General features: G+C 43.6%; 1 protein-coding gene across 1 annotated transcript in view; it reads left to right on the top strand.

Annotated features, from left to right (window-relative positions):
* The window catches only part of rapgefl1 (Rap guanine nucleotide exchange factor (GEF)-like 1), a 93197-nt gene that overhangs the window by 59451 nt on the left and 15654 nt on the right, over positions 1 to 18092 (top strand). Inside the window, exons 7-11 of the mRNA XM_052038376.1 lie at positions 1325 to 1361; positions 3331 to 3409; positions 5635 to 5808; positions 7203 to 7300; positions 14925 to 15047. Of these exons, the coding sequence (XP_051894336.1) occupies positions 1325 to 1361; positions 3331 to 3409; positions 5635 to 5808; positions 7203 to 7300; positions 14925 to 15047 (511 nt within the window). The remainder of the gene's footprint in view (positions 1 to 1324; positions 1362 to 3330; positions 3410 to 5634; positions 5809 to 7202; positions 7301 to 14924; positions 15048 to 18092) is intronic.

Below are 18092 nucleotides of genomic sequence, written 5' to 3' on the forward strand. Positions count from 1 at the left end.
TTATGAGGATAGGTTGAGTGAACTAGGGCTTTTGTCTTTGGCGAGAAAGAGGATGAGAGGTGACAGTTAGAGACTTTTTCCCAGGGCGACAATGGCTAACACGAGGGGACATAATTTTAAGGTGATTGGAGGAAGATGTAAGGGGGATATCAGGGGTATGTTTTTTACACAGAGAGTGGTGGGTGCAGGAATGCACTGCCTGCAGAGGTTGTGGGGGCAGATATATTAGGGACATTTAAGAGACTGTTAGATAGACACATGACTGATAGAGAAATGGGGGGCTATGTAGGAGGAAAGGGTTAGATAGATATTAAAGCAGGATAAAATGTCGGCACAACATTGTGGGCTGAAGGGCCTGTACTGTGCTGTAATGTTCTATGTTCTATGAAAAAGTGTTCAATATCCACTTGAGATGAGGAGGCAGGGACAATGAGGATGACTACACCTCTGGGAATGTGTGGTCTGGGGATTAGAAGCAGATCATTGAAACCTTCAATCAAAGTTAATGACACATTCCTAGAAGTCACAGAGTTGTTCTGCCAAAGAAGACCATTTTGCCCATCAAGTCAGTGCTGGTTTGTCATCCTCATCCCCCTTGCTCTTTTCCCCGTACCCCTGAAATGATTTCGCTCTAATGCCAATTCATTTCCCTTTGAAGACCCTGATTGACAGTTTCTCACACCCCAAAAGGGAGTGAATTCTAGATCACAACCACTCTCCTCATGGGGGAGAATATTTCCTCACATCCCCATTGAATCTTTAGGCCAGAATTTTAAACTTGTACCTCCTGGTCTTTGAACTATTTGTTAATGGAACAGCTCTCTATTTACCCCATCTAGACCACCCATGAGACTGTACCACTCTTAAATCTCCCCACAATGTTCTTTGCTCCAAGGAGAACAACTCCTCAGTCTCCAGTCTAACCTTGTGGCTGAAATTCCTCATTCCCAAGAATTATTCTTGTAAGTTTTTTTTGCATCTTCGGACAAAATCCCTGCCCACTCTTCCAAAGGATCAACTGTGGGAATATTCCAAGAAGTGTTTGTTGGTGTTTGGCTTCCTCCAGTGCTCTCAACCATGGGACACCTATATGGCACCTGATTTAAGTGATGTTTCGGAACAGATTACGGTTTCTGCCTACATTGAACAAATAAGTTGCCTCTGGCATTGTTGAAGTGGTAAACTTTGTTAGCACTATTAAATGTTAGCAACTTAATGTGGGTGTTCACGAGGTGCTCAAATGGTTTCTCTATCATGCATTGTGAAGTTGCTTATAATATGTTGCAGGTCTAACCTTAATGCTGTTTATTCAACTCTCTTGCAGGCCTCCTGAAGATTGCAGCTGTTTGAGAAAAAAACAGGTAAATCCTCCCCTCGCTTTACAAATCCCCATAAACACTGAAACAGTACGAACTAATGATGGATTGAGGAAACTAAGGAGTCAAACACTGGGGACTGTGTCAAAAACTAGCCTTGACTAATAGCTTGAAGACCTCCTTTGCTTTGATGGCTTATGTGAAATAGATGTGGCTTGGTCCCAATGCAAGGTTTCGACTCAATACGTCTATAGTTCCTTCCCCTCCACAGGTGCTGCTCGACCCTGAGTTCCTCCAGCAGATTGTTTGTTGCTCTAGATTCCACCATCTGCTGTCTCTTGTGTCTCAAGAGGTGCGGGGGGGGTTGGGGGGGGTGGTCTCAGGTCAGTTTCCAGACCATGTGAACAATACATAGATGTTATTATAGCTCTTCACTGCCACTTGTTTATTGATTGGGTAGCAATGGCTATCAGGATGCTCTAAACATCATGATATCAGTCATTACATTTGCTCTATTTTTAGTGAGTTGGAAGAGAACCCAGTGGTGCACAAAATCATTGCATAAGTTGGCACAAGTTTGGAGTTCCATTTCAGAGAACCCATGAGAAGACTCATCATGAGAAAGTAAGCACCTCCTGCCAGCAGTGAATTAATGCTGAGGGAGTGTGACCATGTTCTCTCTCTGAACAGAAGATGTCCAAAATGGAAATGATTATATTTTCCAGTACCAACATCCCTCCAGCTAGTCCAAAAGATACTTTTAATGCGAGTTATGCCCTTTGATGGAATAAGACGAGAAAATGTGGTCGGATACTGAGTGGTGTGGAGCAGTAGAGGGATTTTTGAGTGTACATTCAACTCTCCTTAAAGGTACAGGGACAGGTCAATGAGGTGGTTAAAAAGGCATACACTTATTTATTAGCCAAGCCACAGAGTATAAAAGCAAGAAGGTTAAACACCAGTCAGACAACAACTACAGCATCGTCTACAGTTCTAGTCACCATACTAAAAGGAGAATGTGATTGCACTGGAGAGGGTGCAGAGGAGATTTAGCCAATATCGCCAGGACTAAGAAATTGTAGCATGGGGAAAAATTGCATGTGTCTTTGAAACAGAAGAGGTTGAGTGGAAATGTGATTGAAGGGTATAAAATTATGAAGGGCCTGAATAGAGTAAATAGTAAGGACGTATTTCTCTTGGCAGAGGGATCAAAAACAAGCAGATATAGAATTACAGTAATAGGTAGAAGGCTTAGAGGGGAGATGAGAAAACATCTTTTCACTGCTTGAAAGGCTGGTAGAGGCAGGAACTCTCACCACATTTAGAAAGTGCCTGGGTGCGCACTTGAAGAGCCATGATCTGCAGGGCCACAGATCTGGTGCTGGACAGTAGGATGAGGTTGAGTGGCTGTTTTCTTTAACCCAGCAGACACACAATGGGCTGAATGGTCTCCATCTGCGTCATAACATTCCTCTAACTCGTGGGGTTTGGAGGCCAAGAAAAGAATTAAAGTAGTTAGAGAGCAAGGTCTCCCCAACAGGTGTACTAACCTTCAGTGTTCACATAGCCTTTCAACCACAAGCTCCATAAGCACAGGGCTTTTCTCGACAAATTATTTATTTGTTATTTCTGATAGAAAGGACAGTTAAGCTGAAGCAATTTATTGAATTTAATATCTGATTAGGATACGCAAGAGACTGCAGATGCTGGAATCTGGAGCAAAAAACAAAAAAAAACAAACTGCTGGAGGAACTCAGCGGGTCAGGCAGCATCCATGGAGGGAAATGGACAGTCGACGTTTCGAGTTGAGACGTTTCATCTGGATTTTGTTTAAAATCTGACTAGTTGCATTGGCAGGTTTAATAAAGGCTTGTGTGTTTGAATTTCTCCAAGTTACCTATATCACAGAGGCAGTGGAAAGAGCAGTGTTAGTACAGGAAATTGGGAAAAATCCCAGTGGGAATTTTGTCCCTTGGTTGAGGATGTTAATGTTCTGGCATTCTTTCTCTAACAGGTTAAGCCTCTGTTCCGTCACTTCAGTCGCACGGATATCTGCCTGCAGCAGAGGGAGCCTCTGCGTGGGACGGATGAGAGTAAGTGTCAGTAGTTCTTCCTCGGTGCTGTAGGTGAAGCCGCACCTGAGCCGAACCAGGCACATTTCCACCCATGTGAGAAAGGAACAAGGCAGAATATCACAATGAAGACACCTGTGATTAGTGGGTGTTCCCTGTCACGGAAACACATCCATAACAACGGGTTCTCACTGGGCTGCAACCAAGTAGGACTGACTTAGGTAGGGAGTCAGGAATGTGGGAACAATGGGTGTGCCATTAGGCTATTGTGTCGAAGAAGGTGCAGGTGATGATTCAACATCATTATCGGAATGAGTCTTTCGTAACTGGTTTCTAAGCACTCAGTCAAGAGGTGTGGCACCTGGAAATAGTCTACCAGCAGCAGAATAGTTTTTGTATAACAGCAGAGAGATATATTCATATGGAGACCTGCTGAGTTCTTCTAGCAGTTGGTTTGTTGCATATATTCATATGGTCCCTTTCATGTCACAAACCACTTTACAGCGATAAGGAGTAAAGGTGTAGTTGCTGTTGCAGTGTGTGAAATATGGCAAGCACTTTTTTTTTATTCCAAAATAAACTTTGTTCATAATAAAAGACAAACTATATACAATCATAAAACAGTGCAAGCGTTTCCATTCTTGTACAGATCATTCATTAGTGTTACCTTTTTATATAAAAAACAGCACCGATGCCACATGTGTGGCTCCCTGGGGGCTACCCAGTCCCGTATTTACAATATGTAAGGGGCTTTCTTGCCTGACCCCACCCCTCCCTCTCGAGTGGCATAAGAACCCTACACTGTAGTCTTTCCCCACCGAGCCCTTGCGTTGGCTGCACCCAGCTTCAGTGCGTCCCTCAGCACGTATTCCTGCAGCCTGGAATGTACCAGTCGGCAGCATTCCCCTACGGACATCTCGCAGTGCTGGAAGACCAACAAGTTTCGGGCAGACCAAAGGGCATCTTTCACCGAGTTGATGACCTTCCAGCAGCAGTTGATGTCCGTCTCTGTGTGTGTCCCCGGGAACAGCCCGTAGATCAGAGAATCCTCTGTTACGTAGCTGCTGGGGATGAACCATGACAAGGACCCTTGCATCTTCAAGCACTTTGCACACAGCAAGGTCCCACCTGACTGTCTATGTAAACTATTTCAGATCAGGGTTTAAGTATAAGTATTGTCCAGAGCACCAGATGGAGTTCTCCACTCTTTAAACTTGTGCTGTGGTACCTTTTATATCGACCTGGGAAAGCAGGTGAGGGCTTTGTTGAACTTCTCATCAAAGCAATGAGATGTACTCATATAGACTATGGTACAAATGATACCCCAGTATTTCAGATAGGAAGGAAAGAGGAAATTAGAGCTACAGACCAGTTAGTCTGACATCAGTAGTAGGGACGATGCTGGAATCTTTCACGAAGAACTGGTGATAGAGCACTTAGAAAAAAATGAAATAGGACTGGGCAGAGTCAACGTGGATTTATTGAAATGGAACAACAAACAATCTGCTGGAGGAATTCAGCTGGTCAAACAGCATTGGTGTGAGGAAAGGAATTGTCGATGTTTTAGGTCCAAATCCTGCATCGGGACTGAGAGTAGAGAGGGAAGATAGCCAGTATAAAGAGGAAGGGGGAGGTGAGGGTGAGAAAGGGGCAAGACAGGGGCTGGTAGGTGATCGGTGGACTGAGGAGGGGTAAATCGTAACGGGTAGAAAAAAATCAAACTTGTGGAGCATTTTTTAAATAGTGTGAGATTGAAAGAAGTTGTTTCCTACATCCTTATGTTGCATTAATTTATTTTAAGATAAAATCCAAATGAACAACTGTGCTCAAAAGCATATCACAGCCTAATAAGGTAGAAGATAAACTAGGAGGAGCGGTTATGTTTAACTGAACTTCCTAAAGCTCCCAGTATGGGAAAGCTGCTTGGGTAGAGAGCCACTTCACAGACCTTCTGCCAATCAGTTGTGAGCATCCCAATCCAGCAACAGGGAATCACTCAGCTGGCAAAGTGAAGGCACTATTCTGGAAGTGCAAGCACATTCTGGTTAACCTAAAACTGGAGTTTAACCAAGTGCAGCACGAGATGCCGGGAACATTTGTGGAATTTGTTGAGTATTTCCCAGAAGCCAAGAGCAGGTTGCTGAAGGAAAAGTCTCTGCAGTGTCTATTCAGCTCAGTTTCTGATTTGCCATGGTGCCAGGTTCTACTGTTTTTCACTTTCTTCCTCCCCACCCAACCCTTGCCAGTTTTCTGCCGTATCTACGCGACTGATCATTCCTACGTGACCATCAAGAGCAGGTTATCAGCCTCAGTGCAGGAGATCGTGTTGTCTGTAGCCGAGAAGCTTCAGCACTGTGAAGAAGAGTCAAAGGAGCCTGTCCACAAAAACCTGCTGCTGGTCGCTATAAGATCGTCGGGCGGTAAGACCCTGTTGTGCGCTACGTACAAAATTCCTTTCCCTCGGTGCACAGCAAACTCATTCAGGATGGAGTTGAGAAGAAATGTCCTTACTTTTGGAACAAGAGGGCAGTGGAGACTCACTCACTGAGTACAATGACTTTTAGATTTTTAGATATTAAGGGAACCACAGGATGTAGGATCAGTGCAGGAAAGTAGCACCAAGGTAACACATCAGCCATGATCCCACTGATTGACAGAGCAGGAATAAAGGGCTGAATGGCCTCCTCCTGCCCCTATGTTCCTCAATCAGGCATGAGCTAATGACCAGAACATTTGTTCACTTACCTCTGTTGAGGGGAGTGGGAGCAGATAGAAATGATCTTCTCTTCTACAAGCACTGCTGAGAAAGTAGATGGTGGGGGAGGGGTGGGTTTCAGTGCTTCCTCTTAAAATGGCACAGTAGTGCTCTCTCCGCAATGCAGCAGAGAAGTGGCCAAGATCCTAGTTGGGTCTGGAACTCAAAAACTGCTAAGACTAGAGTGCTTGAAGCTTTGTAAATTAGAAAGCGGTGGATTGAAAAATTGTAATATGTTGAGTTCCATGAATGAATAAATCTTGATTACAATGCAGGGAAATGGAACATTTTGGAAAATGTATTTTCTGAACTTAGGAGGGGAAACGACAGTGCCGACTGGGATGGCAGAATGATGTAGCAGTTAGTGCTGCTGCCTCACAGCTCCAGAGAGGCGAGTTCAATCCTGACCTCTGGTGATATCTGCATGGAGCTTGCACATTCTCCCCGTGACCACTGGATTTCCCCCCAGTTCTCTGGTTTCCTTCCAGGTCCCAAAGACATGCTGGTAGGTTAACTGACAACTGTAAATTACCCAGAACAGGTAAAAGGCAAGGGGAGCTGATGGGAATGCGAGAGAGAATTGCAGGGTTACTGGGAAATAAGTGGAGGAATTGGACATGGGTTTGCTCTGCTGGTAGCCGGCATGAACTCAATGAGCTGAATGGTCTCCTCTGTAAGTAGGTAAACAAGAGCAATAAAATGAAAAGCCACAAGAACCCCATGTTACTGAGTTAAAATTCTTTGAAACTCGCAGAAAAAATGGGCAGAATTCAGCAGGTGGATTGTAACTGCAGCTGAGAAACCAGAACGTTTCAGCAGATTTTGATGAAATGGGAATTAAATTTCAGGGAGAGGTTGAACTCAAAACGGGCAACAGTTAACTAAGCAGAGATTTCAAAGGTGTCCATAATTTCTCTTTCACCGACACTAAAGTGCAGCCGGTAACAGTCTGAGAAGCAATTCCATCTCAGAAGCAATTCCATCTCGATTCTCTCCTGCTTGAGTAAGGTTGTGCCAGTTTTTCCGATGTGATGCTCACACTGTGTTTTCAATACGCAGAAAAGACAATGTTTCGGTTGGATGAAGATTCCGTGTTTACGACCTTGGGTGTTAACACTCATCTATTTGCCTGCACAAAGGAGTCTGTGGAATCGCTGGTGAGGCAGAAACTTGCTGTCACATTTAAGTTCTTATCCATGTTTTGAAATCCCTCCATGACCTGACGCTTCCCGTTCTGTGTTGCCTCTTCTATCTCTCCAACTCTCCTAAATGTTTGTGTTCCTACGATCCTGGCTTGTGCATCCCTGAATTCCATTGCTCCAGCATGCTTTAATTGCCAAGCTCTGGAATTCCCTCCTTAACCTTCTCCCCTCCTTTGGGAACTCAACAAAAATGTAATTTTATGCCCAGGTTTTCATCACTTCTCATATCTCAATAAGTGGTTCCATGTCGGTTTTAATTGTTAACACTCCTATGAAGTGTCTCAAGATATTTTACTTTGGTTAGGAAGCTCCCTGCCTACAGGGGTTGTCACTGCTGTAGGAGGAGGAAGTGGGTCAGGTTCATAGGACAGGGTGTATCAAGTATTTCCACTGAAATTGGAGAGTAAGGAACAGTTTATTTCCAGCATTAATGTAGAAAGGGGCTAAATTCAGTTTTTGAACAAGACTGGAGACACAAGAGACTGCAGATGCTAAAATCTCCTCCAGCAGTTTGTTTTTTGCTCGTTGAACAAGATCACTACAAGTGATTGGGATTTTGAAGCACAGGGACAGTATTGAAACTTTGGATGGTATAGTTTCACGCATGTAATGCACGGATGCCTGAAAGATGTCAGGCACACGGTGCTGGTGTTGTCACTGTGCAATGCATGTTTAATGTCACTGTCAACATGCTGCGATGTGCATACATTACACAGCAATAGTGTGCACCACACTCAGAAATGTGGACCCCAGCAGAAAGAATCAGGCCCCATCTCTCTATTCCATTATTTATAAGACAAAAGAGACGACAGATACTGGAATCTGGTACAAAAAACAGATGCTGGAGGAACTCAGTGGGTCAAGCAGCATCTGTGGAGTTAACAGGTACAAGTCAATACATCAGGTTGAGACTCTGCATCAGAACTTGTGTCTTTGGTGGGGAACCTCTTGGAACAGATGTCAGCTCAGGTAAAACAATAGTATAGGTTCCTGTCCATCATTCAAGGGGAGGCTTTTTCTATACTTGGAGTAGTGCCAAGAATCCTGATTCTCTCTTTGGTGCCCACCTCGGCCACCAAGACCAAGAAATCATCAGTGGAGAAGCAAATGTCCCCACTCCCAGGTCTGCCTTGGAACTTTTCCAACTCAAGGCATGGAATGAGCTGCACTGGCGCATTACACTTTAAGAGGTCCCATCACGAGATCACATTGCGCAGGTTTGTTTGCGGTGGTGCATGCAATATGGTTAATGTGGGGATGAGACGACAAATTGCATTACTTATGTGAACAAAAACTAGCAAGACAAATGCCAATGGAGAACTTCTCCTAACATCACTGGAACAAACTGGTGTAGGTACCCTGAGTACCCCCCATGTAATGTTTTCAATAGGGGATGAACTTCCAGTTCAGTTCGATATTTAATATTAATCTAAATATATTGATAATGAACACAGGGCTACACAAATCAATACTTCAAATCATGACCACCAATGCCAGCCAACTTCCCACCTTATGCCAGGCAACATCACTATTTATTAGCCCATGAGTAGATATCACTGCTGTTCCTAACCTATTTATTCATAATAAACTATACTAGGTTGGAGTACTGAGTGATAACCCAACACTAGCCAGGAGGTGGTTCAGAAGTCATTCATTTCTATTAAGAAATTAAATTATTTATTTGTCAGGAAGTTGCTGTTTAGAGAATATTTTTCATTACGCTGATATGTTTGACTTCCTGTGTGTTTCCACAAATAAGTTGTTGAGTTAAGGCAGAAGCATTTAATCCCAAAGCAGGTGGTTCGTCCCTTGGAGACACAAGAGACTACAGATGCTGGAATCTAGAGCAACAAACAATCTGCTGAAGGAACTCAGCGTCTGTGGTGGGGGGGAGGAATTGTCGGTGTTTTGGGTCGAAGTCCTGCATCAGCACTCTGATGCAGGGTTTCGACGAAACGTCAATAATTCCTTCCCACCCCCCCAGATGCTGCTCAACCTGCTGAGTTCCTCCAACAATTGTTTATTGGTTCATACCTTTGTCTGCTCAGAGTTAGTTAAACATCCTCACCCTCCCTTCTCCCCTCCTGGCTTGATCTTCCTCTTTTTTTTCTGTCCGCCTTCACCCATCATCCACCTGCCTCTATCTCCCAACTCCACCCCTCGCCCTCCCTACCTGGCTCGATCTGTCCGTCATCCTTCACCCTGCCCCTCCCTCAGTCCGCCAGTCACCTCTGGCCCCTGTCTCACCATTCACCATCTCCTCTTTATACCAGCTACCTCCTCTCCCCACTCTCAGTCCTGATGCAGGGTTTCAACCCGAAACGTCAGCAATTCCTTTCCCCCCCTGCAGATGCTGCTCAACCTGCTGAGTTCCTCCAGCAGATCATTTGTTGACTCAGCATCTGCAGTCCTTGTGTCATCATTTTTCAAGTGATTCTTCTGGAACCGAGTGGTCATCCCATGGGACTGTGGTGTTCATTGTGAGGGGGTAAAAGAATTAGTATGAACTTCTATCAGGTTAAGGAGGAAAAACCATCAGCTGATGCCCCTGCCCCATCTGCTGTCCAGTGATGGTGGTGATTTCTCTTGCCTGAAGGTCACTGGTAGGTCAATTGAAAGTCTAAGCCGGTAGCTTCCACGGCCATTTATCTCGAGACAGCATCTGTAGATTCTAGCATCTGCAGTCTCTCGTGTCTCTGAGTTGGTTAATGTCAGCCTGAACAAAAGTAAAATATCACAATTATTCTCAGCACCTTCAAGACAGAAAGAAGTAAAAACAAAACCAGTTCTGTTACCATCTGTTTGGTGGCTTGGGAAATCGTGTTACAGTAAAAGACATTGTATAAATTAAAGTTTTTTTGGGAAGTGAAGATCTGGTGGAAAAAGATCTGCACTTTTACAGGTTTCCATATGTCCCAAATTGCTTCACAGTGAACAAGGTACTTTTTAAACTGTAGTCACTGTTGGAATGTGGGAAAGGCAGAAGTAATTTATTCACAGCGAGATCCCAATCATGGGATTGAGATTATGTCCAGGCAATCTGCTTTACTAAGGGTCATGTATTATCCAGGACAACAGGGTGAATTCCTCTGCCATTCTTTGAAATGAGGCCATGCAATTTTTTCCACTCATTGAAGAGGGCTGACATGGTGTTGGTTAAATAGTTTATCCTAAAGATGATATGTTGGTAGTACTGAGGGAGTGCTGCACTTCACTGGAGCATTAGCCTAGACAATTGTGCTCTGTGCAACTTGAACCCAGAGTCTTGTAACTCAGGGCAAAATCAGCCTTGCTTTGACGCTCCTGCAGCCAACACTCACTGTTGAATATCGCGTATCACTCGAAGGGCAATTGAGCAAGATACTGTGGTGTGGCAGCCTCTTCTGTGCTGTAACCAGCATGAATCAGTGCCTCCAGGATGCTCAGAAAAAAACAAAAAAATAATTGCTTCAAACCAGAATAGGTTTAAAAATAACTTCTCCCACTGTAATAGCCAGATCCTTATGGGTAATATAAAATGACCAGCATTTTAACAAATTAATTAAAGTCATGGGATAAGGCAAAGGAAATAGTCTGATGCAACTGATACTTTTTTTACTAGGACTTGCACAAAACACTTCGAATTGCTTCTTAATTACAGGTAGGAATGCAAATAAATTACCATAAAAACAGAATGCTGGAAACACTCAGCATGTCAGTTGGCGTCTGTGTAAAGAGAAGTGAATTAATGTTTCAGGCTGAAGACCCTTGGCAGAACTAGGAAACAGATCTTCAATCTGAAATAATAACTCTGTTTCTCTTTCCATACATGCTGCTTGACCTTCTGAGTGTTTCCAGTACTTTCTGTCTTTATTTGAGGTGTCCAACATTTGCAATTTTATGATTTTCATTTACATATGGAATGTTGTCCTTTATTGTGAGATAGATGGACGGGGCTCTGGTGAGACCACACCTGGACAGGCAATTTTGGTCTCCTTATTTAAGGAGGGACTCGCATTGGAAGCAGTTCATTATTGATTCCTAGTTTGAAGGGGTTGTTTTATTTAGAGCAACTGAGCCAATACTGGTTGGAGTTTAGAATAATAACAGGTCATCTTATTGGAATATAAAAGGTTTTGAGGGGGCCACAAGAGACTGGAGACACTGGAATCTGGATCAACAAACAATCTGTAGACAGTCTGAGACTTTTCCCCAGGGTACAAATATCAAGTACTAGAGGGCACGCATTTAAGGTCAGAGGGGGAAAGTTTAAAGGAGATGTGCATGGCCAGTTTTTTTTTACACAGAGTGATAGGTGCTTGGAACAGGCTGCTGGGGTAGTGGTGGAAGCAGGTAAAATAGTGGCATTCAAGAGGCTTTGAGATAGACACATGAATATGCAGGGATATGAATCGTTTGCAGGCAGAAGGGATTTAGTTTACTTCAGCATCGTGTTCAGTGCAGACATTGTGGGCCGAAGGGCCTGTTCCTCTGCTGTACTGTTCCATGCTCCAATCTGCTGGAGGAACTCAGTGGGTCAAGCAGCATCCGTGGAGGGGGTCGAATCCCTGAATCAGAACAATTCCTTTCCCCTCCACAAATGCTGCTCAACCCATTGAGTCCCTCCAGCAGATTTTTTTGTTGCTCTAGGTTTTGAGGGGGGTAGCCAGGGTAGATGCAGTGAGTAAGTTCCCACTATGACTGAACCTAGCATCTGGGGGAGGTTCAAAATAAGAAATCACGCATTTAAGATAGAGATGAGGAAGAATTTATTTTCCCTAGTGTCACAAGTCTTCAGAGAGCCAGGGGGGCTGAGTAACCGAATGTATTCACGGCTGAGTCAGTTGTGTTTGGACTATTGGGGAGCCAGGGCTCATTGGAACAGACAGAAAAGTGGAGCTGTGGCCAAGATCAGATCTGCCGTGATCTCATTGAATGGCAGAACAAGCTCGAAAGGGCCAAATAGACAACTCCTGCTCCTATTACTCATATTCTGCATTTTTATCAAAGGCACTCCAATTATGTTTACCTAATTAATCAGCAAGTGTACAGCAAGCTCCTTTTAGAAGCCTTAATTATTAAGGCTATTCCCCAGCCCCAGTTTTAATTAATATAAAAAGACATAATTAATCACCTCATCAACTGCTGCTCTAATTGTCTTATTGATGCCCAACCTCAATTTCCAGAGACAACAGTGTCAGATTATCGTGCAGACTTCACTGCTGCCTGGTGCTGCCAATCACTGCACCCCATGTGGCAGTCACGCATGCCACTGCATGCTAGTGCAACAAGCAGTCTCTTTCCTTCCAGTTAAAGAAATATTCAAGTTTGCAAAAATGGCATTGCAAATTTGTGCCATTTACCAAAACGTTTTAATTAATTTTAAACTCCCTTCTCTTTCCATCACTTTTACTTCTTTTAAAAAGTGCAATCTTGATTTACCTTTCCATATTAGCAATACATGAAAAAAAGTTACTATTTGCAACCTAGCATAAGTTATAGGGAAAAAACAAGGCACTGGGGCTAAATGGATCAGTCATTAAAGGAACAGGTACAGATATAATGGGACACCTTCTGTGTGACACTATCCCATGATAATGTCCTTTGACATTATCCCATATCCATAAATGACTGGTGAGGCCTCAGTTAAAGAACCAGAGAGAGATGAGAAAATTAATTTTAGTGCAATGAGATGTTATGGTCTGGAAATATGCTGCCTGAAGTATTCATTCGTAACCTTCAAAATTGGATATTTAGTTGAAAAAGAAAAGATTGCTGTAGGCAATGACAAGATGAATGGAACTAATTGGAAAATCTTATCAACAAGTTGCTGTGGACAAAATGGACTCCAACTGCTGTGTTCAATCCCAATACTTTAACTAATTGTCATGGTGATAGTCCCCCAAAACACCTGTAGAGTGTAAAGAGTTGCTTAACAGATAATGTTAAGCCAGAACAGATTGCTCAAAGGCACCAGGGTAGCAGGGCTAGAAGGTCTGTGAACATTTACACACAGTGAAGTGGGAACGGGAACTATACTCGGCTATTTAATACACTCTGTGAGAGAAATGGTAACATTTTCAAACGCCAGTGTATTACATTTCCAATATTTTCTGAATACATTTCAATTTGTATGTGTATTTTTTAAATGTAACCTCCAATGATTAGCACTTCAAACAAGAACTAAATACTGTAAACAGTTTGGTAGGAATAAGGGAATTTATTTCCCCAAGGCTGTGCTCCCAACCTGGAGTATTGTCAATGCCAAATGGGGGAGAGAACCTGAGGCTGTGGAGTGGTGCCCAGCTCTGCTCCTGTCCTTGTCACTGCTGGGGACTCCACAGTCCCACAAAACTGCCCCACTATTCTTTAATAAGGAAGCAAGAAATCCAACACAAAAGGTGTTTTAAGTTAAAGCACTTGAATAAATGAAGAATGTTTTACAACAGAATATTATTGTTAGTTGCTGATTGATTTACTTGCTGTAATTGGAAGTTCAAAAAGAATGTAGCAAATGGCTTTCCAAATTTCAAGAACAAAAATGATCCTGTAGTTATATTTGCTGCACTAGAATCCCCTTACAGCAGGTGGCACCATTGAGCCTGTTCTGCTGCTGCAGCCTGAGCTAATCACATTGAGCAGTGGACACTTGCAACCATGGAAATTACATTAATGATTTATTGAATTTGTTTTGATGCCTGTTAATCACTGGAATGGAAAGGACAGAAGTAGACAACTGATCTTTCTGACTAAGTGTCATCTTGGACCAATTAGCAGCATTCTTCCCCCAACCAACAACTTCCAACTCCTCACTGCAGGACTTTGGGATGTTGTCTCGACTTCATTGAGGTATTAGATCAGTGTCTTACCTGCCGATTCAGGTGGATTAAAGTGATCCCATGGGATTATTCGAAGAAGTGCCTGGTGGTGCTGCCTCATTCTCAGTCTCTTAATTCTCCCTCGGTTATTCCATTATTGTCACTTCCGCATTTCTTTTTGCACTACTGTCTTTGCACCATTCTGTTGTTTTGCATTCATTGCTGTATTTATTGTTAGATTTATCATTACCATGTACACTGTTTACTCTGTGAGCTTTACGCGAGCAAGGAACCTCATTGCACCCTGCTGTATATGACAATAAACTAATCTGATTTGAGAAGACTAGGGATATCTCCTAATGTTCTGGCCAAATTTACTCCCTCAATCAACTGTCAAAACTAGACTTTCTAGCAATCCATTAATTTGCCTTTAGTGGGACATACTGTGCTGTATTTGCCCGTTCTATTTACCTATGTAACCACAATAAGCACATTTCAAAGGTAATCCAGTGATTGTAGCACATTTTGGGATCTTTTTTAGTTTTTGCATTAAATTCATTGTCTAATCCAGCAAATAAACTGAAATAACAGCTCATAGCCAACAAACACCAAGAAAATCCCAAGCATTAACAATGGATCTTGATCTGCCATATCAAGATTTTGCTCTTATAATTTCAGAAGCTAAAATGTTGGCATTCTGGATTATATTGGGATCGATATAAAGTGATTTGGAAATACAGCTCCTGTGCAAAGCTGACTGTTGTTTCTCTCTCGATTCTCAGGTCCCCCCTCCGGCTGTTGAGCGTCTCTCCCACGAAGGCCCAGAAATCAATGAAACGAACATGGTGGAAATGGCCAATCAGATCACAGCATTTGACTGGGAGCTTTTAAATTGTGTCCACGAGGTCAGTAGCCCTGAACGCCTCCTGTCAATTTTCAAGCATCATCTTATGATATTGGTTATTAGAAACTGCATTAAGGGAAATCAGAAATGCTGGCACTGGTAGCATAAAATATGGTGTATAAGTCAATTTTCTAGGCAGGTTTTGAAAGGGTCTTAAAGGCTGTGGGTAACCTATACACTAGTGTGCATACTGGTAGGTCTTCCCAAACTGTGGGTCACAACATCAGCTGGGACAACACCAGCCCATTCTAGAGAAACAAATGACTGCAAATGCTGGAATGTAGATGAAAAACACGATGACGTTGGAGAAACTCAGCAGGCCAGGCAGCATCCGTGGAGAAAAGCAGGCGGTCAATGTTTTGGGTCAGGACCCTTCTTCAGGGTCCTGGGAAGAACCCTTTTGTATGGAATGATCTGTCTGGATGGCACGCAAACAAAAGCTTTTCACTGTATCTCGGTACATATGACAATAATAAACCAATTACCATGTGGTTTCTACTCTCTAGGCAGAGGTTTCTCTTGAACTCACTGCTGGATGTATGAGGGATTATCATGTGAATCGTAGGATTACCCTAACAGTCCAGGGATCACCCTGAAGGTCCAGGGTTCAGGAAGCAGCCCATTCTGTAGTCTCAGCTGTCAGATCTCCTGCCATCAACTACTGTACTGACCTCTGCACTCCCACTATAACAATGCATTTCTGACCAGCCAGACAATTTATAGAACATAGAACATAAGAAGAACAGACCTTTTGGCCTGCAGTGCCTCTGCCAACTATGATGCCAATTTTAACTAATCCCATCTGCCTGCACGTAGCCTATATCTCTCAATTCTCTGCCTGTTCATGTCCAAGTGCCTCTTCAACGTTGCTATTTTACCTGCTTTCCCTGGCAGTGTGTTCCAGGGACCTACCGCTCTCTGTGTGAAAAGAAAACTTGCCTCTTAAATCCCATCCCCTTCTCACCTTAAAGCTATGCCCTCTAGTATTTGACATTTCTACCCCATGCCTTTTATACACTGCTATTCACCCCCTGATATCAGACTGCAGGTACCTTGTACAGATTCACTTCCCCTTTCCAATTACTCTTCCGATGTTGCCTAAAATCGAGGTCCCGAGAAAAACTGGATTGGTGAAATTTACACATAGTTGTCACTTGTACTCTGCATATTATGGTACTTTTTACTTTGAAGTGCGATACCCTGTACTTCCGCACCCTGGAAACATTTTGGGTTGTTCCAGCCTCTTTACTGCCGCTGATTCCTTCATTAGCTGCTGCAGTGCTGGAGGTTAAAGCATACGTTGCACAAGTCCACGGAAATAGCCACTGTTCTCAGCATGAGGCCATGGGGGTGGGTGAGACACCAGATAGACCTTTCACGGCTGAGTGTGCACAGTGCTCATCCTAAAGCATTAAGTCTCTTCCACTCCAGCCTTACTTTAATCTATGATGCTGTTTCCACTTCAGGAGGCGAGATGTGCTGTTTCCACAACATTTCTTTTTTACTCCTATAAAAATCCTTAAGAATAACCTGGCATTGAAGCAATATTTTGCCCTCCAGGCTGACACTTGGTTACAACAGGGTGGAGAGAACAGTCCATACATTAGTGGAAAGACACAAGAGACTGCAGACGCTGAAATCTGAGGCAAAAAATAAACTACTGGAAGAACTCAGTAGGTCAGGCAACATCTGTGGAGGCAAAGGAATGGTCAAACACTTCGAGTCGAGACCTTGTATCAGGACTAATGCGGGGTTTTGACCCAAAATGTTGACCATCCCTTTGCCTCCACAGGTGCTGCTCGACTTGCTGAGTTCTTCCAGCAGTTTATTTTTTGCTCGTACATTTGTGTGATCCTACGATTCGCACGATAATCCCTCATACATCCAGCAATGAGTTCAAAAGAAACCTCATAAGATGAGATATCTTTATTAGTCACATGTACATTGAAACACACAGTGAAATACGTCTTCTTGCATAGTGTTCTGGGGGCAGCCCACAAGTGTCGCCACTATTCCGGCGCCAACATAGCACGCCCACAACTTCCTAACCTGTATGTCTTTGGAATGTGGGAGGAAACTGGGAGCACCAGAAGGAAACCCACACAGACACGGGGAGAACATACAAACTCCTTACAGACAGCGGCTGATTTGAGCCCGGGTTGCTGGTGCTGTAAAGCATTACGCTAACCACTACACTACCGCGCCTGCCCAAAACGTACAAACTCCTTTCAGACAGCGACCGGAATTGAACCCGGGTCGCTGGCGCTGTAATAGCGTTACGCTAACCACTAGACTACCGTGCACTGTAACTCTGCCCAGAGGGTAGCTAGAACATGGTAATTGGTTTATTATTGTCACATGTACCGAGATACAGTGTAAAGCTTTTGTTTGTGTGCCGTCCAGACAGATCATTCCATACAAAAGTACATCGAGTTAGTGCAAATGGAAAAAAAACAATGCAGACGATAGTGTTACAGTTACAGAGAAGGTGTAGTGCAGGTAGACAAATAAGGTGCAAGGGCCATGACAAGGTAGATTGAGAGATCAGGGGTTCATGTTTGTCATTTAAGAGGTCTGCTCAAGAGTCTGATAACAATGGGATAGAAGCTGTTCTTGAGCCTGGTGGTACGTGTTCTCAAGCTTTTGTATCTTCTGCCCAATGGAAGGGGGGAGAAGAGAGAATGACTGGGGTGGGAGGGGTCCTTGATTATGTTGGCTGCCTTCCCGAGGCAGAGTCACTGAAGGGGGCAGGCATGGTAGTGTAGCGGTTAGCGTAACGCTTTACAGTGCCAGTGAACCGGGTTCAATTCCGACCATTGTCTGTAAGGAGTTTGTACGTTCTCCCCGTATCTGCATGGGTTTCCTCCGGGTGCTCCGGTTTCCTCCCACATTCCAAAGACATATGGATTAGGAAGTTGCGGGCATGCTATGTTGGTGCCAGAAGCGTGGCGGTACTTGCGGGCTGCCGCCCAGAACACTCTACGCAAAAAATGCATTTCACTGTGTGTTTCGATGTACATGTGACTAATAAAGATATCTTAGTTTT

The sequence above is a fragment of the Pristis pectinata genome, chromosome 25, assembly GCF_009764475.1.
Source record: "Pristis pectinata isolate sPriPec2 chromosome 25, sPriPec2.1.pri, whole genome shotgun sequence".
Lineage (NCBI taxonomy): Eukaryota > Metazoa > Chordata > Chondrichthyes > Rhinopristiformes > Pristidae > Pristis > Pristis pectinata.